The sequence below is a fragment of the Brachyhypopomus gauderio genome, chromosome 1, assembly GCF_052324685.1.
Source record: "Brachyhypopomus gauderio isolate BG-103 chromosome 1, BGAUD_0.2, whole genome shotgun sequence".
NCBI classification, from domain to species: Eukaryota; Metazoa; Chordata; class Actinopteri; order Gymnotiformes; family Hypopomidae; genus Brachyhypopomus; species Brachyhypopomus gauderio.
The window spans coordinates 53,779,682-53,806,136 of record NC_135211.1 but is presented as its reverse complement, the minus strand read 5'-3'; the positions used below and the strand labels follow the sequence as shown (position 1 = coordinate 53,806,136).

Genomic DNA, 26,455 nt, shown 5'->3' with positions numbered 1-26,455 from the left:
ACCATTTTCTATGTAGTCAGAGGAGCTTTGCAGTAAGGCTAGTGAAATGACTTTGCCTGCTCACTCCACTGCTAGGTCTGCTAGGATAACTATAAATAATGTTAACATTATATTGGCAAGTAATACTACGGAATACTACGAAAAACTACGCAAGCAAACTACGGAAACATCAATAAGGGAAAACGTGTGGGTTAATCGAATATTGTCAAATAATGTTTCCATTCTAATGTCAGTGTAATGTCAATAATTCTAATGTGGCTGTGATTTCTAGTTTGAAAAGAGTTTGCTAGCATGTTGGGTGGCATGGAGTTGGCGGGCTTTAGCCATACTGCAAAAGGTTGTGGCAAGGTTAGACTACCAAGATGCCGCATTGCTAATTTTACTTTGTCTTTGTTAATATTGACTGTAGCATAATGTTGTATTGGATGACTGAATACCTAACTAGCAAAGAGAGAAAACCGTCATTTTATTATTGACTTTTAATATGGTAACATAATTTGCTTAAACAGGTTAGGCTAGGCTAATCAGTGAATTATGGTTTTAGAAAATGTTTTTGTTCCTTAAACTAAAATGTAGGTTAAAACTTTTCTGCTACCACTACCTGAATGATGTACATCATTGGAATATGCCTTATGGATTATTATCAAAGACTGTATGATTATTATGCCCAAAATGGATTTGGTAGGTTGTATAATACTTTTAAACTATAACCAGGGCTCTCAAGTTTTGGATTCATGTCAGAGTGTGAGCGGCGAACGTGAGTTGTTGAGCGGGGTGGGGGTTTGTATATCGCGATCGATCGCCAGTGGAGGGCGACATAGATATGGATCGGAGGTAAATAAACTAGATTTTTTTTCTCGCCGTGTGAAATCGGAAGTGTGGCGTGTGAGCGTGTGAAGACGGTCAAATGCGTGTGTCACACGCTCAATGCGTGAGACTTGAGAGCCCTGACTATAAAGTTTTTACAAATGTGAAGGAAGGTGTACTTTAATACTTAAGTATTTTTAAAAGCAAGTACTTCAGTACTTTCACTTAAGTAAGATTTTGAACATGCAACTTTCACTTGTATCGGAGTAGCATTTGACCAGTGGTATCTGTACTTTGACTCAAGTAATGAAATTGAGTACTTCGTCCGCCTCTGGTTTTAAGCAAATGTATTCTATACATTTGGGGGCGGCTGTACAAAAGGCCCTACAGGAGCGTAACCATTTAACTGGCTGGACGTGACGTCATCACTCTGGCAGTTGACGAGTTCGTTTCAGTTGGTCTTTGTGGGGAGCCCGTTGTGCGATGTTCGTCGAGGGATTTTGATTGTATATAGTGCATCGTTCGTACGTACATGACTTAATGTAAGTTTATTGTTGTTCTGGATGGCGGAGGATATAATGTAGTAGTAGTTGTAATGTAATATGATCACGTTTGCGTTCGTGTGATCATGGCACTTTGAGTTCACCGCACGGGTTTAGCTAACTTGTTAGAGGTTAGCACGTGATTATTAAGTTAGTTCAGTTATGATGACTTGTTTCTTTACAATGTGTGTTATGTCCGACCCTTACGTTTGTATGTTTGTTACCTTATAACTATTTACATAGCATACTATTTCGCTGTTATGAGTAGTTACATATTTCGTTGTACAGCGTTAATAAGTCATTAAGACAATTGCATATATTCGCCACCAGAGGGTGCAAAGGCACCAGTTGTACTGTTTATTCTATTTGTGCTTGTTATCTGTAATTGGAGATTATACATCTCATATCTGTATTTGTATTTTCAGAACCACACACACAACTACACATTTGCACTATACACAGCCATCCTGTAACACACACCTCACATTCATATCCCTGCCTTGAACTGAAGAATAAAGAGTTGAATGCATTCTGGCCTCAAGTGGTGTTCTGGCCGACACACCGGGGTTGAATATAGCAAAAGAGGGTAGACCAGTGACCAGCTCTAACTCTCAAGTTTAGTCTTCACTGCAAGTAGAGTCAAAATTTACTTTATATACTTATATAACCATATTTGTCCTTGATCTTGTATACATAGTTAAATTTTACAGTGAGCATCTGTTCCTGGGGTAGACCACAACTTAGCCTAAATTTGCAACCCTGTTAGTCGCAACCCTGTTACTGCATACCAATTTACTGCACACCAATCTAATAAAGAAAAAACTTCTTCCATATCTGAGATTGACGAATCAAACTTTTTGATAGTTTATAACCTGTAGATTATAAATATATGATTTAAAATGATCAAATTGAAGATCAAATTTTCAGAAGTTACCACCCCTGAAATGTACCAAAATCCTGGAATGACCCAATTGCAAAATATATGCAACAAGGCCTGCAGACAGTGGAGGGTAAACAGAAGTTACCTGAAGGACATGACTGTATATTGGATATGAATTATATCAGTTGGATGCGTGACTTTTTCTCCATTGAAAACTCACGTTTAGAGAATGTGACAAATAAAAGTCAAATTTCATTCAACATGTGCTTGTAATTGTTTTTTATAATGAAGTGTTCCACGTGCGCTAAAAAGTGCCCTTCACCCCCCCCCCCCCCCCCCCCCCCCTCCAAGAACTTGCCCCCCAAAATGTCTGTGCACGCCACTGATGACAGGCTATCGTCCATCTGCACTGACGGTTGTATTTTGATTGACATACATGGTAGCCAATCTGACGTCTAGGGTTTGACACACGCCAACCCCCCCCCTCCATTAACAATCCACACACGCCAACAACCCCCACCCCATCACCCCCCAACCCCTGGCCAACATTTGACACACATGCCACTAAAAAATGTTTTTGTTTTGCATTATTATAGATGGCAGATCATTTTGACTTGTCATCTTATAAGTAGCTTGCAAGCTGAAAAATTGGGAGCACCCCTGACTTAAATGGTCTTACAAAGCTCGTAGATCATTTGATAGAACTTAAATGTCCTTTACTACAGCACCTGTACTTAAACCCAGAGACCCGTCAGCCCCATTTATAGTAGAAGTGGACATTCACAAGTAGAGGCTGTGCTGTCACTGAGGTTGGAGGGTTCACACCTGTCACCTTTTATTCCCATTAGCTCACACACAGCACAACTACAGGTTTGGGAAAAGGGAGTTATTGACTATCAAACTTGCTTTAGAGGAGTGGCATCATTGGCTGGAGGGGGCCAACCATCCGTTTAAAGTTATCACCGAACATCTAAACCTAGAGTACATGCATAATACCCACAAGACCTCAGCGAGGCAAGCGAGATGGTCACATTTCTTTGATCTTTTCAATTTTACTCTCACCTACAGACCAGGTTCACACAACACCAAGGTGGACCAGAGCACTGATGAGGTGGAGGACGAAGAGATTGACGCCCTGATGAGCAATAGGGAGACACCATCAGAATGCCCTTTCGATAAGCACTATGTACCAGCCGAGTGTAGGACTGACTACTTACCTGGGCACATACATCCCTAACTGCAGGTCATCCTGGTGAGACGGCTCTCTGGACATTACTGGTGGGGATCCATGTTTAGTGATGTACACCATTATGTCTCATGATATTCAGTCTGTTCGCAGTGCAAGACGCCACAAACCCAACCAGCTGGCAAACTCCACCCTTCCTGTGCCGATACACCCATGGACACACATGGCACTGGACTTCGATACTGACCTACTGGTGTCACAGCGTTTCACAACGATACTAACAGTCACGGACTACTTTTCTTGTGGAGTTAGATTAATCCCCTTTGCTAACATACCCACCGCCTTTCAGACAGCTGAAGCAGATTCAACATGTACTTAGAAATGTTGGGGTTCTGGAGATCTACTCAGATCGGGGTCCTCAGTTCACCTCCCAGGTCCTCGTTCCTAGAGAGACTAGGGGTGGCTGTCAGTCTCAAGTCAAGTTATTATCCCCAATCATACGGGAATACGAGCAGGTGAACCAAGAGTTGGGAAAATTCCTGCATGTGAACTGCTGCAATAATCCAAATAACTGTCATTCCTTCCCTGGGAAGAGATGGTACAAAACTCTCATCAGCTCTACAACAGTCCTAACTCCATTTGAGTTGTTTAGGTTATCAGCCCAATATGGCTCTCTGGACCACTGACAGTTCTGACGTACCAGCGGTGGAGGAGTGGATGAAGTGAAGTGAGCAGGTATGGGAGGAGACACATCAGCACATCATAATGAAATGAATGAATGAAATGAAATTAAATGAATGGAATGTGCCATATTTGTCAACTGTTCACCGCGCAATCAAAATGTCTCCTCCACATTTACCCATCTGTGCAATTAGAACACACACACAAACACACAATAGTGATTTCTTGGGCTGTGGTGCATACGTGCCCAGAGCTCTGGCCAGCCCTAGCCTGGCACCTGGGGAGGAGTTGGGGTTAGGTGCCTTGCTCAAGGGCACCTCAGTCATGGCCAGTGATGTCAGTAACGCGTTACTTAGTAACGCGTTACTCTAATCTTACCACTTTTTTCGGTAACGAGTAATATAACGCGCTACTATTTCCAGTCCAGTAATCAGATTAAAGTTACTTATCCAAATAACTGTGCGTTACTATTTTTATTTTCCCTAGTAAAAATATATATTTTTGCTTTTTCTTGGCTCAGTTCTACTTTTGCGTCTGACGGTAGCGCTCGACTCCGCACGCTGCACGCGACCCTGTGAGAGCGCGAGCGCGTTTTACACGTAATTCTGTGCAGTGTCCTCCCGTAATGATATGTGGTAGTATAAAGAAATACCCCTCAAAAACAGGGGAAGGAACATTTACCTGAAGAATTTTAATGTTGCACTGTGTTCCACGTTTGAAAAGTGCTGGAATTTTGACTAACATCGCCTACTTTAAATTGCTTGAAATTGTAATGGTATTTCGTTTCACAAGCTGTCTGACTGAACTGGGGTGGGTTTCCCGAAACGTTCGTAGCGCTAAGTACTTCTTCGCGGAGCCTGCGTGCGCCAGGGTTGCATTATCAATAAAGTTTCCCTCCTCGGGATTTTTGGATTAAGCAGTTTCTGCCTCGGTTACCGAACCTGCTTCAATACATTGTTACTGTTAAAAATGCACTTCCAATAAAGTGAGTATTGGAAAAATTTATTTTGCTGCTGAATGTAACTACTAAAGTAACTTGTAATCTAACGTAGTTACTTTTAAAATCAAGTAATATGTAACGTAACTAAGTTACTTTTAAAAGGAGTAATCAGTAATCAGTAATCGGATTACTTTCTCAAGGTAACTTAGCCATCACTGGTCATGGCCTCAGGCCTGAGAATCAAACTCCCGACCCTCCGGCCACAAGACCAGTTCCCTACCACAGGACCATGACTGCCCCATACAGGTACTACAGGCCTACTACAGGATCTAACCTCAGGGACGCTGTGGGGGAATGCGTGTTTGTCCACTAGGGACTTCAAACTCCCGGGAGTATATCAAGCTCAAAAAAGGAATATAGGACTGTCATGCAGCATGACCAGGAGGACTACAATACCCAGAACTCTGTGCGACAACTTCCTCATTCGTCCTCATTATTAAGACATGCACCTGTTTCCACTTTATGTATGTAAGGGTTTCACTTAATAAAGAAAATCATGGGGAGAGAGAGAAATGGTAGACCCTCTCTTAAATTTTCTTTCCTTTTTACGCAGGCGTTTAGTTAGTGGTGAAGGTTGCAGCCGTTGACCTTGTGCACTGTATTTTATTTCTGTTTTATAGTGTGTTTTTGTGTTTTTATTTTTTGTTATTTTATTTTCCGTTGTAAAGCACTTTGTGGCTTGTGCCTGTGAGAAGTGCTATATAAATGAATTTTACTTTAACTTACTAAATAGGTCTAACCTAGGTGCAGCTCAAACCAAATGAATGGCTGATCAACCTGCGTGAAGCTGGCCTCCCCTCAAACTCAAAATGCTGAAATTACACTGCAGTTCGTTTGTGCCCGTTTGTGCTCTAAATATTTTCATTTGTTCTATTAAGACTTTTGAGTAATTAAAAAATACATTTTCTGACCTGTGATGTCACGCAGCCCCTCCTCCATGTCCAAATTTCTCCAAAGTAGTATCAATCGAATGTACGGAGTTTGTGCTCATTTGTGCCGTCAAAATTAATCACTTGCTTATAGTCGTTTACAGTCGTTTCATTTTTCACACGCGTAACGTCACCAACCCCACTCCACGTCCAAATCACTCCAAACTAGTGAAAAATAAAAACGAAAAATCATCCGTTTGTGCTGTTAAAATGAACGTTTGTGCTTTTATGGTTTTTTAAATATAACCGGATCTTTTTCATACGCGTGATGTCACCACCCCCCCCCCCCCCCCTCCATGTCCAAATCACTCCAAACTGGTCTCTTTCGTTTGTGCTACGTTACTGTTTATGTACATCAGTATCAGAAAACATTAAGAGGAGATATGCCTCATTTGACCTTTAAACTTTTTAAGCCTCTACTATAACCCACTGCTTACTGGTAGGACACGGGTAAATTTCAGTTTTTCTTTTTAATGGACAGAAGAATATGTACATCACACCAACACATAAAACAATTTACATTATTTGCAAGTTAACAAGCAAAAATCAACACAGAATGTTATACTTTGCCCAGTTGTGATATATCAATATTTGGTTGTCTGCTGCCATCTAGTGGACATACATCAGAACTACCAGAAAATTTCATAATAAATGGAAAAGATAAGATTATCCTTTATTACAGTTTTTTATGACTGCTAACATGCATTTGTCCAATCTGTAGTCCCACTTTCAAAACTCTAAACACAGTAAATACAACATTAGTCTTCAGTGGCTATACAATTAGTACAATTCATGTTGTTTTAGCACAAAATGCAGTCATTTTACATGTTTCTATAATGCTTACATTTTCTATACACACAAGGTTATCCAATAACAAAATTCTGGATCATTTATTCTTATTTACAAATGCTTGCACACAGCATGTCAAAAATCAAAACCTAAGGTTCAAAACCTTAAATATTGTATAAAATACAAAGTTCTGCAAAAACAAAGGCAGCTGAAAAGCTATTACTATAATACATATGTTTTGCACATATAGATCATTGAAATAAAATGAAGTACAGTAATGTACCGGGTCAGAGAGGAGCAAATATAACAATTTGTCCTGCAATCTCAAGTGCTGGTTTGGTCCTTCACAAATGCCAGATTGGTGCCTATAACAGTGACCTCCTTCTTTCGTTTTTGAATGAACTCTACCAAAAACTGGTTCCAGAAGCAGAAATGGAACAGGTGGGAGGAAACACGGAGACATTTGTGATAGGACAATGTAGGATTCTGTCATTCTCATGTCAGAAACTGCTTTATAGACCGTCCAAGAGTGATGTTCCTTTTCCTCCCTCCCTTACTCACCTTTCCTCAACCCCACTAAAAAATTTTTTTCAGTCTGGAGGTGGAAGATGTATGATCATCGGCCCCATGACCAAAAGTCCCTCCTGGATGCAATGGATCCCAGCTGCAGAGACATTTTAGCTGAAGACTGCCAGGAGTGAATAAGGCATACCAAGCTTTTCTATCCCAGGTGCATGACAAGGTCCAACATCAGATGTGATGTGGATGAAAACATGTGGCCAACTGCTGAAGACTGTTCAGTTTTATATCCTGTTTTTTTTTTTTTTGTAGATGTGTATTTGGGAATATTACACATATGGGACCATGGCTAATTATTTTTATAATTACAGTAATTATTTTTGGGGTTAGGCCTCAATTTACAGTAATGTCTCTAATACAGTAAAATATAACCTTTACTGCAAAACTGTTACTGACTCCTTTTTTGTCTAATCTACATTCCATATAGTACCTAACAGTAAACATCACTCATTGTGTAGACAGTATGTTGCCAAAAATGTACATTTGGAAAAAAAAAGTCCAAATGAAGCGGTTTGCAGTAAAAATGAACTGACTAAGAAAACAACAGATGTTACTGTAAAATGTCTGTTTGCTGGGAGAGTAAAATATTCCTACATATAATACTGTTTGTGTATAGTTCAAAATGCCACAGCCAGAGTTCTGACCAGAACTAAAAAATTTCAGCATATTAGACCAGTCCTATCAGCCCTGCATTGGCTCCCAGTTAAATTTCGTATTGATTTTAAAATTCTATTATTAACATATAAAGTACTACACGGGCTTGCTCCTGAATACCTCCAGGAACTTATTTCCTACTATGAACCCCCACGTCAACTAAGATCACAGGGTGCTGGTCTTTTATTAGTTCCACAAATTAATAAGGTAACAGCAGGGGGAAGAGCCTTTTCTTATAAGGCCCCCCAGCTTTGGAACAACCTTCCAAAATGCGTACGGGACTCTGACACAGTCACAATCTTTAAGTCTAGTTTGAAAACCCACGTATTTAGTTTAGCGTTTGATAATTAACATCCCCCCCTTAGATAAAGGTACAGATCCAGGGGTTCATAGATGAAGGGTTTTATGGTTGACTGGGGTGCTGGTGCTGTCGTCCTGTCACTGCTCGTGGTCACTCAAGTTTGTTGACAGTGCAGTGGACGGATGCCATTGTCTCAGAATGCCCCCAAACCTATGTTACCTCCTGGTTTTGCCTTTTTAGCTAGGCTGTAATAGTTTAACTTAATGCCGGAGTTGCTGCCACACTCCAGAAATGTGTTTAATATCATCTGTCCTGTATATGTCCTCATACAGAGCTAATTTTCCTTGTTTTATTTTCTCCACATGGCTGCCCGCCTGCTCGAGGAAAAATGAGATGAGGAGAGACAAGCGATTTATCCAGTGCCAGCTACCTACTGCCTGACCGGATAAGCCTACACCATGATGGACAATACTACATCTTTTCCTTTTCTTTATTTCTTTCTGTCTAAATTGTTGTTGTTGTCATGGTGACCGGTGTCGGGCAGAGGAGGTTGGGTTCCCCCCCCCCTGAGTCTTGGTTCCTCTCAAGGTTTCTTCCTCATGCAAAAAAACTAGGGAGTTTTTCCTTGCCACTGTCACCCTTGGCTTGCTCACTGGGGGCTAGGACTCGGCACTTGTAAAGCTGCTTTGTGACAACAACTGTTGTAAAAAGCGCTATATAAATAAAATTTGATTGATTGATTGATTGATATTGCCATCAAATGTTAGTTTTTTTACAGTGATTGTGCAGTGATTGACTATGTTCATCTCGAATACAGTGGGGAAAATAAGTGGGGAAAATAAGTATTTAGTCAGTCACCAATTGTGCAAGTTCTCCCACTTAAAAAGATGAGAGAGGCCGGTAATTGACATCATAGGTAGTCCTCAACTATGAGAGACAAAATGTGAAAAAAAAATTGAGAAAATCATTTTGTCTGACTTTTAAAGAATTTATTTGCAAATAATGGTGGACAATGGACAGAGGTTTATTCTCAAGTTCACAATTCACTACATAAATGGAACTTAATTTGAGGTAGGGAACGAAACGTATGCAATATAAGCTAAATGTAAATCACCAAATGGTGATAACGCTGCTTGTGAACCTCTATCTTCAAACAACTGGTGACACGGTCGTTAGGACGTGAGGAGAGAGGCAACTATATTCGTGAAGCCATCAAAAGTATAATTTTAATAATTTTGCATTTTGTTACGCAAAGGTACATAGCCTACCTTTTATAATGATATTTTTGTAATTTATTTTGCCTATTTGTGCTTTTTGTTCTTTGTCTAACACAAAACATTATAGACATTTATTTGTAGATTTGTTATGTTCACCATAGCCTGCAATTCACTAACATACACAACTTTTAGACATTAAAACTTGAAATTGAGTATACAAATAAACTTGCTTTGGCTTGGTCTGTGGACTTCACTTTGCTACTCTTGAGTATCGAACAAGCTTTCTGTGGATGTGGGGGTGGAAGGCTGCAGCGCAGTCTGTAGCATTAGCAAGACAAAAGACGTGAACGCTTCACAGTGGGGGTGCAGGCCAGTGGGTTAATGGTGTGGCGAACGAACATGATAATCTAGTGACATATATGCCAACAGAATAACACACAGACAAATAAGCAAACTATTACACTAACCAAGCAAACTATTACACTAACCAAGCAAACTATTACACTAACCAAGAAACAAAACTGAAACAATATTTAGCATTTACGTTTTCGCACAAACCAGGAAATGCAATATGAAACTAAACAAAACTGGCAATGGGGAAGCTACTGAGAACAAGGTCACAAGGCACTGATTCTAAAAGGTTTAGTCACATTAATTTGTTAATATATTGACATTACGTGCAAATATCACCATTACGAATATTTTGTTTGGGCGGCTCATTCTTCCTTTTGTGCAAAACGCCATCTAGCGTTAATTATGTGTCAGTACCAGCTCCCCTGTGTAAAGACTCAGCGGTCTTTTGACCGCCCGAGGCGCGCTTTAAGTAGGTGAAAACAACACGGCGCTAGTAGGAGGTGGTGAAAGCGGTCAGATAACCGGCCCTCCGCGCTTCTAGGTATAAGTATGTAAAGGAGGCGCGGCGCTTCTAGTGTTAACTAATCTGCATGTAATCACAGGACTTTATTTACCCCTAAACCTAGAAATCCAGAGAAGACAGAAACTGTGAGGCAAGAAAAAGATGTGTGTGTGAGAGAGAGAGAGAGAGAGAGAGAGAGAGAGAGAGGTTTGTGTGTGTGTGTGTGTGTGTGTGTGCATGTGTGTGTGTGTGTGTGTGTGTGAGAGAGAGAGAGAGAGAGAGAGAGAGAGAGAGAGAGAGAGAGAGAGAGGTTTTGTTCTCCAGTTGTGTGTGTTTCCATAGATACTCAGATGTTGATCCAGTACACAGGAGGTTATTCTAGCTCACACACACACACACTGAGGAGTCAGAATAAACCCTAAACCCTGCATAGAGGGGCTCAGTGAATGTGCAGTGGAGTGTGTGTAAGTGTGTGAGTGTGTGTGTGTGAGAGGAGACGCTGTAGAAGGACAGAGTGCCGGCCGGCCAGTCCAGATACACTCCTACTCTGTTGGAGCTGGAGGGTGGGGCAGAGATGTGAGTGTAGTTATTATTGTGCAGGACAGAGTATCTGTTATTAATGCAGTGCAGCATCCAGGACTTTATATTACGGCCAAACCCACAGTCATCACGGTCTCCTTTCCTGCTGATTCCTTTATATGTCACTGCTATATCAGCATCTCCACTACAGTCTCTCTACTCTCTCTACATATCACCTGATACCAGTCATCAAATCTCTCTGGATGATCAGGATACGTCTGCTGCTCCTTCACACACGTCACCTTTCTGTTCCCCTCAAACAGAGAGAGACGTGTGTGTGCTGTGTTTGGGTCCAGTGTGAGCTCACGCGCATCTGCACACAAGAAGAGAGGAGACCACACAAATACTGTGTGAGTATGTGTGTATCTGTGTGTGTGTGTATATATGTATCTGTGTGTGTGTGTGTGTGTGTGTGTGTGTGTGTATGTGTGTGTGTATGAGTATATGGATTTGTGTGCATGTATTAACTACAAAACTGCTGCTTACATTTTCAGATTTGAGTCTGATCTTCCCTGCATGGTCCACCTTAAAGAAAACACACACACACACACACACGCACAAACACACACACACAAACAGTTGGACTGGGAGAATGTTCCAGAGTCGTGGCGCCGCTGAGCAAAAGGCTCGGTCCCCCATAGTTCGAAGCCTAGTGGGGGGCACCTGAAGGAGCTGCCTGATGATCTGAGGGTGCGGATTGATGTTTGGTAGGTGAGAAGTTCTTGTATGTATGATGGGGCTTGACCAATAATACATTTTATGTAAGCAGAAGGATTTTGTAATTTATCCGGGATGAGACAGAAAGCCAGTGCAGTGATTTTAGAATGGGGGTGATGGGTTCATACTTTCTGACCCTCATTAGGATTCTGCAAGCACTGTTTTGAATATATGAAAAAAGGAAGGTTGGAAATAGGCCTGTAATTTTCAAGCACTTCCGGGTCTAGTGAAGGCTTCTTTAGGGTAGGACAGATGCAGTTTTAAGGGAAGACGTGATTTGGCCAGTCTGCAATGAGAGATTCACAAACTGAGTGATGATTGGACTCACAGTGGGAACAATTAATTTGAGGAGAACTGTTGGTATGGGATCCAATAAGCAGGTAGATGGTCTCAGGACTGTCTTTCTCTCAGACACACACACACAAGCGTCTAGATGACAGGACAGTCTGTCTCTCTCACACACACACATGCACTTAGATAACATGCCTGTCTGTCTTGTTCACACTTACATGCAGATAGATAACAGGCCTGTCTATCTCACTAAGACACACATGCACATAGGTAGCAGGACTGTGTCTCACAAACACGCACCTAGATAACAAGACTGTCTCTCTCACACACACACACAACCCTAAATAACAGAACTGTCTCCCTCTCACATACATGCACCTAAATAACAGGGCTGTCTCTCTCTCACACACATGCACCTAAATAGGATTGTCTGTCTGTCTCTCTCTCTCTCTCTCTCTCACACACACATACACACACACACACACACACACACACACACATACACACTAAGATGACAAGACTGTCTTTCTCACACAGATATACACCTATATAACAGGACTGTCTGTCTCTCACACACATGCACCAAGATAACAGGACTGTCTGTCTCACTCACACACACATGCACCTTCTGGACTGGTATGTTCTTTCTGGACACTGGAATGTTTTTCTGTGTGAAGACTTTGGTTAACGCAATAAAATCATCATTTTCTAGATTGCCGACTTCCAAATCTGAGATAATGTAACTCTGCTCTACTCTGAGAGTTAATGGTACTCAACATGAGCTCAGTTCGTCTGTCTTGAACATTCAGTTGTCTTACCAGTGATTCAGTGCAGAAGGTGGCAGAACTGACAGGGTCTATGAATGCGTAGACTTCTACAACTCGGTCACTCTTTCTGGACTTCACTCTAACAGGAACTACGGCAAGCACACAATCTTCTCCAGCCCCAGTACAGACACTTGTCTCATGAGGAAGAGCTGACGGAACCCTGGATGTGCTGGCATCACTAGTCACAGCTTCAACAGGCCTTTCCTTTGTAGCTCTCTCCTCACTTGAAATGTGTAGCATACTGGGGTGTCTCAAAGCACAAATCTCACATGTCATCTTCCTTTTACATTCCCTGCTCAAGTGACCTTTCAATGGACACCCAAAGCAGAATCAATTTTTCTTTAAGAATGTTACTCTTTCTTTATGTGGTTTTTCCCTAAGTTTATAACTCTCTTGCATTGTATGTGTCTTCTCACAATACAAGCATGGTTATGTAAAAACAAGGTTATATGACATATCAGGTTCCTATCCAGATCCAATGCAGACTTGTCAGCTTGATTTGATCTGGTAGCCATTTTGCTTTGCATATCCTCATGTTCATCGTAATCTGAGACGTTGTGTAATGTTGCAATATGTTTTCTTTTATCTGCTTGCGATTGCCGTTCTTCACTCTCTTCATATATTTTCATTCTGGCAGCAGAAGCCATGAGCACCGTCTCTATTTCCAGTATTTCCTTTGCAGCTTTAATATCAGCTTCTTTCAACTCTAATGTCTGTTTCTTTTACAAAGCTGCCACTTGCACCATTAATGTGGCTCTATTTGCTTCTTCTTGCATACAGGCTGTGGTTGCACTCGACACCTTTGAAGTCTCTGACACCTCAGGTATATTATCCATCGGTGTAATGTCTTCATCACATGCCTTGGCTTCAATCCATTTTTTAACCGACCATAAACTGCCTGCACTGATCAGACTTTAGTTGAAATCAATGTCGTTGGTCAACCTCCTTTTCACCGTCGCTTAAACATGAAGCTACTGCAGCATTGCATTCAACTAGTTCAGGCATATAAATTTTGATGAACTTTGAATACGGTTTGCACATCTTTGGCACATAGCGAATATTCAAAAGTTGCTCTATTTCGTTGAAATTGGCAGTCAATTGGCTCAATTTACCTCATCTGGTGTTTGTGATAAAATGAAGTCTGCTCTCTTCCTTTAGCTGTTAGCACCCTGGCGGCCATCACGAGAATCGCTATTCACATCATCCATTTCGCTAGTCATTGTTTGAGGATTTTCCGAGAATCTTCAAGGATGATGGGTTTGCCCTCAAGCAAACAAAATACAGTGATGGTGAGGCCCCAAAAACCACGCTGACTCATGTTGGGAGCAAACAGCAAATTATCCAGTTTTCGCAAACACGGCAACTCGAATATTTACCATGCACACTCGAAGGGCAGATGCAGACACTAGCTTTGGCTAACTTATTTTAGCTCCGAATTACCATGGCTACAGGGTTGCCAACTTTTGACGTTCGCTTGGAGTGAGATTTTAACCTGGAGCCGGTGGCGAGTGTATTTTGTTGAGCGCGGGGGGGGGGGGGGGGGGGGGGGGGGGGTGTGGCGAACGAAAGTTGTTGATTGTTGGAAACGACCAACGATCAGGTGATGTGCCCGATGGTGGAAGTGGCGGGTCAGGATGAACCTATGCTTGTTATGAGAACATGGACTGTTGCAGATTTACAGGAAGTCATCAAGCAGCTCAAGCACCCTGGAGACATTGGGGGGCGTAAGTTTGCAGATGAACTGGACATGTTTTGCCGTGAGTTCAGGCCGACGTCACATGAGCTGCACCGACTCCTGGGCCTGAAACTGGGAGTAGAGGTTGCAAGGATCCAGATGGACTGGTCAGTCAAGAACATTCAGCTGGTGAACAGCAAGTGGTCACATGAAGGTAACGAACCGTATCGGACAATGTTACATGACTTGTGTTCAGCAATACGGGATGCTTTTCCCCTTGTGATGGATTTAACCAAGATAGCTAACTGCAAGCAGGATGACAGAGAGACTGTGCAGGAGTACCTGTGTCGGCTCACCCAGGTGCATGATGCTCACTGCGGCATGGACAAGCCCGACAGGATGGACAATGGGCCAGTCACACCTTATGAGGCTCATTTGCGGAATGCTTTCATCAATAGTCTGAAGCCGGATATATCCGAGAAGCTGAAGGACACCTGCATCACTTGGGAGACAGCCAAGATGGAGGTGATTGTGCAACATGCTATCCACGCGGAAAAGCGACAGAAGAAGGTGAGTCCCTGGAAGCAAGACAAAGAACCGCGACAAACACAACTTTCTATGGTTCGAGTGGTGAGGGGCAATGGAAAAGGCAAAGACTGGAAAGGGCAGAAGAGGACTAAAAAGGTGAAGAACCGCAGAAGGGATGATGACGACAACGCTTGTTACATCTGTGGAAAAGAAGGGCACTGGTCAAGGGAGTGTCCGCAAAGGCGGGATAAGCGGGAGAAGCAAGGTCAGCAAAGTCATGGTGGGGACTGACAGTCGGAGGGGTCGACTGGTGATGTTCCGGAAGGGTCAGGTAAGACACAAACTTTTCCTATGCTTTGCAACGAAGAAATGCTTCCGCTAACTCATACTGAGGCTGTTTTTATTCTATTATCTTTAAAAAAAAAAAAGTATGCCCTGCAATGAAGAAATGCTTTTGCCTTTAAACGCAAAATAATGGGGAACTGTCATCTGGGGGACATATGCTGTTTTATGAGACAAATGCTGCTGCTGATTGGTTCAGAGAGCGTGTGCAGGGTGAAATGTTGATGTAAAAACCGATGTTTGGGGTCAACACATAGGCGCGGGGAGGTTAATTTGAGCGGAGCAGGCTATGTTTCAAAGGGTAAACAGTGTGGCACATGTTTCTTTGGCCAAACCCACTGATGCAGTGGGATGATTTGGGGGAGTGGCTGGAGCAAGTGTTGTGTGCGGTACAGTCCATCAATGGACGTTTTTTCTAAAACCACTGAATTGGGTAGTCAGGGTAGGGAGAGGAGTACAGCTGTATCTGGGCATGTTGCCAACATTCCATTGTCCAAAGATAAAGGGTGTGTGTGTGGGACTGGAGGGAGTCCCGCAGACTCTGTGGTCCAAAAGGAAAGGGTGACGTAGGCTTAATCAGGGAGTGTGAGCCGGTGTGCAGCACACCTAAGTCTGACTTCAGGCCTTGTAAACCACAGTATCCCTTGAAGCGGTCAAGGGGATACGACCAGTCTTTGAGACATTGGTGGGGGGGGTAATTGTTCCATGTGCTAATTCCAATTTTTCCTGAGGGAGATTTAGGAGGCCTGGTGTACCGGAGGAGTGGAGATTGATAAGAGGTCTCCAGGCGGTAAAGTTAGCTGTGGTAGCGAGAGCCCCGTTGGTATCAAATCCCTATACAACTCTGTCACAAGGCCCACCTGACAGGAAGTGGTTTCCGGGTGTTGATTTGCTAATGCCTTGTTTTTTACTTTGATGTAATTGCAATATTCAATGTGTGCAGGGTGCGCAGGTCCAACTGGTATCTACAGATTAGGCAAGACCGTCAAAAACTATACACTTCTAAACTGCGCAAATGTCTAGAATTTCCTGTTGAGTTCCCACACTGCTTGTAGACACCTGGGCTCGGCTTTGGTAGCATTACTTAGATATTTCACTAATGTCGTTTGTCAGTGCAGATGCTGACAATAGTGATGGGCAAGTGAAGCCTCATGAAGCTCTGAGACTTTCCTAACAATTGTGATTAGAATCTTCAAGGCTTCAGTGACGGTGACTTCTGGTAGACAACTGAAGCCACAGCAACGTCTAAAAAGCATCACTGAAGCAATGGCACTGTTTTAATCCTATGACAGCAATTAAAGTTCAGAAGGTCATTCAAGTGATTTGTTCATTTATACCAAATAATGATTTTATTGTCAATACAATAAAAAATGCAGATGCTCTCCCCCCATACTCTAACACATTCCAGATTAACCCAGCAAATAAATGCAAATTTTATTAAGGGTTAAATGTTGGTTAAGGGTGATGTGTAATGTAGGTGCTGGCCAAATTTATTTAGTAATCTCATACTAAGTAGTCTCATAAAATTACCTACGAAATGGTGGGAGTTCAGACCGTGTTAAATTTACCCAAATTTTATATAAACTCATTTAACTAAGGTCGCCACTAATTGTGGTCAACTCCCGTAGCCCAAATTGTTTGATTAACAAACTATAAATCTGAAGGTTACAGTTCAAATAATAGTTCTGGCTTCAGGTTGTAACAGAGAAACAACGACTCAAACGACAGCATTTAAACATAAAACATTTATTAATCACAAAGCATAATAGTTAAAAACATCACAAACAAAGGGGGCAAAAGGGGAGGCTAGTGTGTGTGTGTGTGTGTGCGTGTGTGTGTGTGCGTGTGTGTGTGCGTGCGTGTGCGTATGGATGTGTATTCAAGTGCGCGCGGATGCGCGTGCGTGGGTACGTGCGTGTGGACGTGCGTATAGGGGAGGAGATCCTTTAGACAAAGAGAAACTCGATGGCGCGAAAACCAAACCGAGCTCTCACTACGGTCACGAACACAACGCAAATTTACTCTAACTAACTAAGGCACGGTTTCATCAGTCACTATACAGCCCCAACGAGCGTAACGTAGGACACACGTTTAACAAGTACACGAGGAACTGGATATTAACTATGAAGTAAAGGAATCAGTGTGAATAACCGAACAAGTTTAAACAGAATACCTATTTAAGCTTTGAACAGAATATCTCTTTAAGCCTTAAACAGAGTACGGTTTAACATGAACGTGATTATAAACACCACTGCAAATAAGCCTTCACAAAATATCGGTCTAAGCACACAGAAAAGAGTAAAACAAGATATTGTTCTAAGTCTGCCCAGATGCACAGTCTTACTTTGAGTTGTTCAGTCAGCGGCCCGCGCAGTAGGCCAGGTAGCCTCTTGAGGAGGACTCCTTCGTGCGCTTTTGAGGAGAAGGTTCCGCTGGATCGCGTTGCTTCGTCCAGGGGAAGATGCGGTGGCCGTTCGATCAGCGGTCCCTCGGTGGTCCGTTGCGTGGTGTCCCGGGGAAGTTATCGCTGTCGACGTTAAGATGAACTTGCGGAGGTCCGGGGGTCGCGCGAATGTTCAAACAGTTCTTAATCGTCGGCTAGCTGAAGCGATTGGATTTTAGCGAACTCCGCAAAAGAAATAAAAGTAGCGAACTAGTTACTTCTTGCGTCGCTCGCGTGCTGCACGGGCCCGAGTGCAGAACCAGTACCGCTTTGTTCTCGAAGGTGTGCGCGCTCTTCGTCTCTAGGTAGCTACTTTGATGCAGCCAGGTAGAGAGAACGAACAAAGGGGGATCCCCCCTTTTAAAGGGGATTCGTCTGATGACGTAGTTCCACATCCGTCCTGATATGGGCCATGCACCTAGGGGGAGCACCCCCCTTCCTTTGTCTGTGGAGGCATGGTACCTACATTCCCCCCTTGGTCTGATGGTGAAGTTGTAGAGCCCTCAGAGCACGCTGTTCACCTGTCATCCACAGCAGGCGCCGATTAGTGAGCGTCCACCTTGGTCCCCAGCGCCTTGTCAATGTCCATGCAGTGTCCTTTTCACTCCTGGGTCGACTGACCTACATAATTCAAAACTGACAGCATCTGGACAGATCATGAAACATGACACTGGGCAGGAAGTGATGACTGACATCTGGGCAGAACATTTAGACTGTATCATCTGGGCAGAATATCTACTCTAACGTCTGTGCAGATCACATGCAATATTGGGGGGAAAATACACACCAAAGATAGAAAAAGAAAATGAACAATCAAAACATACAACAAACTATAAGCAACTAACTACACCCGCACTAGGTAGTGTCGGTGTGGCCTCCTATCATTGAGATAAAGGTATGGGTTTTATATCTATACAAATGTAGAGAGGAACGGTCAGGGTTTACTGCCTTGTCAGGGTAGTTACCTTTAGAGGGGAAGGAAGAGGTGCCTCAAGTGGTTGAAGGCGAAGGTGTTGAGGAGTGTTATTGAGTGAGTCAATTAGAGCGTTTAGAGCTTGGGTGTATCTCAGGAGCATCAGACAGATACCTGCAGTTATGACCCAACCAGTGAGGACAAGGCCAAAGACCCCTGGCGGGACTCTAATGAACACAGTCTGGTTTGGGAGTCTCATCCTCATGGCCATGTCATGGCTTTCATATATCATTACAACCTCATGCTGGGGGGTGTTGACAAGCCACAAGTCACCTGCCCTTTCTACTCTAGTTTCGGTAACCTCATCCTTACTTGACACACGGGCCTTGCACCTTTCATCTGTGGCTCCAGTCGCTGACTTTTTGATGCCTTTGACTATTTCGATGGGGACAGAGTAAGGAGGTATCCTTCCCTCGCTCAGGCCAGTTATCGAGGAACTAACCTCACTCAGTGCATCCTGTAGGGATTGTTTAACCCTACTTTGCTCTACAAGTTCTGACTCAATTACATGGGATAGCTGACTAAGGGTCTGGACAATAGTGTTGGGTAAAGTGGTCGTGCTCTGCAGTGATTTTCCCTGTCCTCACAGCTTTTGTTGCTGAAGGTCTGTCGTCAGGACATCGGCTTCTTCAGAGGGTTGCTGCAGGATCTCCTCCTCAAACCCTGGGTAAGGTTCTTTGGGGACATCAGCGGTCATCTCATTCGCAACAGGTTGGATCGGACTGCAATTCATGACTGCATAAACAGGCATCTCATTCTCCTTGCTGAGATCAATGCGACAAACCAAGCCTACTGGCATCCTGTCTGGAACGACGGCCATCATTCATGCATGCAGGTTGAAGAGCACATCGTTGTGAATCTGGTGTCCTTCAAGCAGCCTTGGCAACGTGCCAATCGTGGGGATGGACAGTTCCAAACCATGGAATGCGTTGTCGCTTAAGTGGTCCAATGTTGTACAAGCAGGCACCTGTGTAGTACAGTTAACTGACCGACTGGTCAGTTCAAGGTGAGTGCCCCAAGTGGTAAGGTTCAGTTCAAGGAACCACGGTGCGGGATGAAAGAAAGCCCCTGGGCAGTCAAACTTCTGTCTTCTCAAGACCATGAGTCGAAATGGAATGCCAGCAGACCTGGCTGGGACAATCAAGTCCAACCCTTTTACCACCTGACATGCTTGGGGAATTGTTCTCCAGTCACAGTTGTATGTCTTAGAGACTGTGACTTGGGTCCGTGACCACCTGATCAGAGGAGCCAGCCAATCGAGCAGGGCTTGACCGATGAGCAGCTGTTCCACATCAAATTTAGAGGTGTTGACTGGGTCCACGTGCTCCATCTCTGGGAGTGTGAACTCCAACAAAGCTCTCTGGTTGGTTGGGGCATGGTCTTGCCTATAGCAGCTGATGCTAAGCTGACGGGACTCAATGTTGAGGCATCTCCCCATGGTGAATGAGGCCTCTCTCATGGTGGAGAATGTGTCGGTGCGGATGAGGCTGATCTCCGATCCGGTATCCAGTAGCGTGTTGACACTTGGGTGATCTTCTCGGAAGACACTGGTATAGATGCGTTGGGCGCTGCCTTTCCAGACCAGGTCTCCCAGGAACTGCAGGAGTGGAGAGGAAGAAGTAGAAAGGATGGATGAAGTTTGCTCTGCAGCTGGTGGCGGTGCCTTCTCACTTGATAGTTCCCTTCCCCAGCCAATGAGATGGATCCGGGATAGCGGTGAGGAGGGTTCTCGGCCTAGTCATGCAACTGAGGGGCCTCCATCTTCACAAGAGCGTTTCTCACGGTCCTTTGTTGGCCGGTTGGTGTTCATGTCCTTCTCCTGGGACATCTTTGTGATTGCATCCTTGAGAAGCTGAAGCTCCATCCTTAATTCAGCAGTGTCTTGTGACTTTGTCTCTGGACTTCTGCCTCGGTCTCTGTGTTCTTGGCGTCGAGAGGTCCGATCCTGGTTGTCCCATCTGTTCTCTCTAGGTGATTGCTTAGGCTCATGAGAGGAGTAGTGGTTGCCACGGCTCTTCTGGGGTGCCCTTGACTGGAGTAGATCACCCCCCTTGGATTGTTTGTGTCCGTCTCTCTTTGTGTCCCTTGGCTTTTTTTCCAAGTGGGAGCGGTGAGACAGGCTAGCCCCATGGTGGACACGGTTACCATTTGGTACTTCCGCGCCCTCCAATTCTATGGGTTCGCTTGCGGAGTTCTGCATGGCGAGTACTTGGGGATTCTCTTCTCTCTTATCCCCCGATCGGACAACAGTCTCCCAGGCCATCTGTGCCATCTTCCGGATGTCACGCATGGATCGGTCACCTTGCCGGGTGAGAAGAGTCAAGTGGGTGCGCACGCATGGATGCAGGTTGTGCAGGAAGAGTGACTTGAATGCTCTGTCTTCTTCAAGTCCTGGGCCGTTTCTTCCTTGGAAGTAGGCGTGTCTTAGGCGAGTGTAGAAGTCACGGGGATGTTCGTGGCGGCCATGCTTGATTTGGATGGCTGAAATGGTCGCAGACGTCTCATCCGCAAAAGGGGAGTATTCCTCTGCTAGTGCTTCACAGAGCAGGTCAAAGTCGTCACGGGTGTCAGCTGGCTGGGCCTCTATGAATGCGTGGACTGATCTGGAAGTCGTCTTCCAGATTAACTTGACTCTCTCTGTGGGTGGAGTGAGGCAGGTCGAGAAGGCAATGCCTTATCTCTCTGAGGTAGTCGTTAATGTTGTGGTCGCGCTTCTCTGGATCAAAGCGCTCAATGTCTTTGGCGAGGGCGTCCAGCTGCTTCAGGCGTGGGGCATCACTAGGTCTTGGTTCTCGGGCAAAGCTATAGTGATGTGGCTCGCACCTGCCACGCTGAGGAGACTGGAGGATGCGTCTGTCATATCTGTCATGGTGCGGGGGCTCTTCTCTTTCCGGGGAGTAGTCATTAGGTCCGTAGTCTCTGTAGTCCTGGTAGGGAGGTCTGGAGTGTGCAGCTCTCCGCACCTCTAGGAGGCCCTTCCGCTGCTGGTCAGCAAAGCGAACTTGTTCCTGGTGCTGAGCGTCAGAACGGTAGGAGCAGTGAGTTGACTCTCGTTGTGGGGGTGAGAAGAAAAAGGGGGACATGGAGGAGGAGTAGTGCTGATGCGTAGTTCGGGGTCTCTCAGGCGCGTGGTGGGACGTGAGAACCCTGGAGGGGGTTCGGGGAGCCCGTATTGGGCGGAACTCTTCAGGGTGTTCCTCCTCTGAGTCATAACCTGAAGTGTGGTGGCGTGGAGCAGTCCTTGGTACTGCTGGCCGTGGCGGACTGAGGCGTAGGCTGGGTTGTCTGGTACCTCGTGAGTCCCAGCGAGATGGTATTGGCCCAGGGGAGGCACGACATGGCCATCCTGCTGACTGCCTTCACTATGGACCTCACCTCCAGGTCGCTCTCACCTCCCGAGCCAGCATCCTCCTGCCTCTGTCGTGCACTGGTCAGGTCATCCACCTCCTCCTGCAGGGCATCTAGCTCCATCCTGGTTTTCTTGTGGAAGAGCAGGAATATTCGACCAATGGCCTCCTGAATGTTGACCTCAGAAGCTTGCTGGATAAAAGCCACCATTTCACCTATTTTCCTTTCACAGTCCTCCCTGGAATATTGCTGGATGCTGTTCTCCTCTTCTTCAGACAGCCGGATGAGTTGGCTGATCAGGTTGGGAAGGGAGATGTGAGGGGGTTGCTCCCCTGAGTTGTGTCCGGATGCTGATGCTGTGCTCATTCTCAGGCCTATGACTATGGCTCAGTTCTCCTAGGGGCAGGCAGGCTATGCACTGTACTCAACGTGTATGAAACCAGCACTAAGCCTTGACTAGGTCAAATGACAACAAGCACATACTCTAAAGTAATATGAAGCTAGCAGCAAGCCTTGAATATATCAGATAGGGACAAGCAAACGGGGTATGACGTTAGCACCAAGCCTTGAATATGCCTCAACTAGAAACCACAAGCAGTATATTAAAGGGGAATATGAAGCTAGCACCAAGCCTTGACTATGTCGAATAGGGCAACAAGCGAGGAGCAGCAACTTCTGCAAACCCAATGTACTGGAGCGGCTAAGGGATCTATTCTAGTTATGGCAAGGGGGGACTACAGTTAGCACACGCGCTAGCTACCTCCAATGATGTGTACCAGCATTAAATTCTACTCAACACCCATCTACTTCATCTACTTCAACCACCCCCCTGAAGTCCCAAAAGAGGGTCCAAAGAACCTTAGTCCAAACTGACACCTCTGGTGGCTCCAATTAACATCCATTCATTTGCAAAAGTGCCCATTGCCTGAGGAATCAGCAGGGGGGAGAAGAGCTGAACTTGCCTCCAGTGTTATGTAAATGAGGCGTGTGTCAGGTATGGGTGGTTGCTGCTGAAAGCTTGCACCTCCTTGGCTGCCATATGAGACTGTGCAAGATCTCTTGCAAGAAGTCTCCTCATCTACAGAACCATATGTTTGAGATTTGATTTGTGAAAGGTTGAAATAATGTGAAATTGACACAAACATAATATTTGAATTATAATGGCATATAGGTGGCATATTGATTAGTCAAAATGGCTCTGATATTTTTAACCTTATTTTAAGTAGTTTTGTCTTTTGAAAAACTGCTAATAGGTAAAAATGTTTTTACATAAATGTATACAAAAAACCCTCAGCTACTTGAAATAGAATAATATTATTGAGCAATTTTAACTTATCAAGATCAAGATTTTGCAGTGTGTCTCTTCCAAATACAGCCATAACCAGCAAACAAAAATAGGAAATTTAGGAAATCTTACCAAAAGAGATATCACTACTACAGATTTTCACTACTCTCTGAAAACTAACAATGTGTTGTGTGTGATGTTTGTGACCCTAGGCTTGAAAATTGCTTCATATGGGCTTTTCAAACTTTTTTTTTTGGCCCACCTCCACCCTTTCACCTTTGGAGGACAACTTTGTTTTCATGTAAGGATCAAAAGAAAACAATTCTGTATAATACAGTACAATAGTGATAAAAACAATTGGGGTTAGGTGAACCATACAGGACAGGAGAGAAAAGAGGGGGAGAGAAAGTAAAAAGGGAAAGGACAGAAGAGCAGAAAAAACAGCTCAAATGATTCACCAACTGCTGCTACTAAATGAAGAGCAGAAAGTAAGACATACAGCACAAATGACTGATGTATGTGTGTGTGAATGTGTGTGTTTATGTAAGTGCAACATAGGATAAATGTACAGAATGTACTTATTAGCAAGGCCCCAGAGGCCAGAGGCAGGCAGAGAAAGACCAGGGAACCCCACCCGCCCACGGCCCCTCCAGGATCATGTCCAAAGCCTGCTGTGTACTGGAAACCTTTGCTATCCTTGCTTCTCAGTCAACAGAGTAAGTGAAATGTGTGGTGACATGAATTTTCATTCACATGTAGGTGGCTACAGTCATCTTTCTCTTTATTATAAAACTGACACAGACATTATTTGAACTATAATTCCAAAACATCTCAAGTCTGCCTCCTTTGTACTAATTTTTTTGATTTTTTTCTCACTGCAAAAGGTGACATGATTATTGGTCAAAATAGCTAAAGTTCAGATTTCTCTGAAAGGGTATTTTCTTCTCCGTCTGAGTCAATGGATCAACATAGCTCACACTATCACCCATCCCCCCGTCTACCTAGAAGTGGCTGCATGACAAAGGATGGCCTCATGATCCAAAATACCTCAGCACTGGCTTTTGGCAGGCTCAGGTAGAAATGTAGTAATGTTAGTAATGTTTTTCTTCTACAAAAGATAAGTGGGTTAAAAATAACAATTTTTGAAAAAAATTACCAAATTAATTGTGTTGATCCACCTCAAAAAAGGTCATGCAAAAGTCTGTAAGCTGGTCCTGAGTGTGTCTGCCCATCCCCCAGCTGCATTGTTGTGCAGGGGACATGCATAAGGTGAGAGAGGCAGTCAGAGGGCCTGGCTGAGAGCAGAAGCTACAGAGGACATGATGTAAGTTTAGAAATATATACAATAAAGTTGAAATGTTCTCAACAGAGCACTCACATACAATTATCCACTCAGTCTGCCACTCCCTCATTTGGGGAGAAAGCTACACTATTGTGGCTATGCCCCACTTTAGACAATTTTTTAATCATGGAGGGGTCTGAAATTTTCGTCTTAGGTGCATGTCCTCACTGTATTGGAATATTTTATTGTCTGAGTGAAAGAGAAACAAAATGGGGTCACTAAAGTGGGAATAGCCACAGTACTGTAGCTTTCTCCCCAAATGAGGGACTGGCAGACTGGGTAGATAGTTGTATGTGAATGCTCTGATGAGAACACTCATGAACAATTGTGCAAATGTGAGATGTGTCGACTGCTACAGATACACGTGTGGCAAATGTACCAGGGAGATACCCTGGCAGTGCCAGGCATGTTCTGACAGACTGCTGAGTGACTGCTGAAGTGCTAGTCACACAAGAAGGACATGCCACTCACACACACACACACACACACACACACACACACACACACACACAGCCCTGCACTGCAGCCTATTGTAAATATGTGTGGAATTGTTTTATTCCTTGTATTTTTTGTATAATTTTATGGCAATAATAAAAAGCATGGAACATAAAAAAGCATGGAAACATAACAGTTGTTCTTTTGTATGTTTCTCATGCTGAGATTTCAGTCCTCCTGACTTAGACACAAATGCTTCTGGTCATTACTCACATGTACCTGGCTATAAAATTTCTAATTTTCTATTTAAAATATTAAAAAATAATTTATTGTTTGTGCTTTGTTGCTCAGATAAAACTAAACTATATACAATATATATAACCTTTACATTATAAAATACAATAAACTGAATAGAACTAACTAAATGGCTAAACTCAATGAAAAACAACAATTAGTTGTGAGCTGAAGCATGCCCCCTCCTGTGGTGCGCCAGTAATGGCCTTATTTACAGAACAAAAGTGCCTGCTTACAGCTGATAATAGGGTGTTAGCTAAAATCCTTCAGCTCTCTCGACCCTTCTCTGGGTTCCGATGGTAGAAGTGTTGAAAGACCCTTCTCTGGGACTTCTAGTGTTAAACAGAATACCTATTTAAGCTTTGAACAGAATATCTCTTTAAGCCTTAAACAGAGTACGGTTTAACATGAACGTGATTATAAACACCACTGCAAACAAGCCTTCACAAAATATCGGTCTAAGCACACAGAAAAGAGTAAAACAAGATATTGTTCTAAGTCTGCCCAGATGCACAGTCTTACTTTGAGTTGTTCAGTCCGCGACCCGCGCAGTAGGCCAGGTAGCCTCTTGAGGAGGACTCCTTCGTGCGCTTTTGAGGAGAAGGTTCCGCTGGATCGCGTTGCTCCATCCAGGGGAAGATGCGGTGGCCATTCGATCGGCGGTCCCTCTGTGGTCCGTTGTGTGGTGTCCCGGGGAAGTTATCGCTGTCGACGTTAAGATGAACTCGCGGAGGTCCGGCCGTCGCGCGAACGTTCAAACAGTTCTTAATCGTCGGCTAGCTGAAGCGATTGGATTTTAGTGAACTCCGCAAAAGAAATAAAAGTAGCGAACTAGTTACTTCTTGCGTCGCTCGCGTGCTGCACGGGCCCGAGTGCAGAACCAGTACCGCTTTGTTCTCGAAGGTCTGCGCGCTCTTCGTCTCTAGGTAGCTACTTTGATGCAGCCAGGTAGAGA

General features: G+C 44.0%; 2 protein-coding genes across 2 annotated transcripts in view; one reads left to right on the top strand and one right to left on the bottom strand.

Moving 5' to 3' along the window:
- Positions 1–6,523: 6,523 nt before the first annotated feature.
- LOC143510613 (NACHT, LRR and PYD domains-containing protein 3-like) overlaps positions 6,524–26,455 on the bottom strand; it is a 50,425-nt gene continuing 30,493 nt past the window's right edge. The window contains exons 7-8 of the mRNA XM_077000207.1: positions 11,487–11,525; positions 6,524–11,313 (exon numbers count right to left, since the gene is read on the bottom strand). Of these exons, the coding sequence (XP_076856322.1) occupies positions 11,304–11,313; positions 11,487–11,525 (49 nt within the window). The 3' untranslated portion in view covers positions 6,524–11,303. The remainder of the gene's footprint in view (positions 11,314–11,486; positions 11,526–26,455) is intronic.
- The window catches only part of LOC143525777 (uncharacterized), a 48,073-nt gene continuing 36,030 nt past the window's right edge, over positions 14,413–26,455 (top strand). The window contains exon 1 of the mRNA XM_077020091.1: positions 14,413–15,369. Coding sequence (XP_076876206.1) covers positions 14,439–15,329 — 891 coding nt within the window. The 5' untranslated portion in view covers positions 14,413–14,438 and the 3' untranslated portion in view covers positions 15,330–15,369. The remainder of the gene's footprint in view (positions 15,370–26,455) is intronic.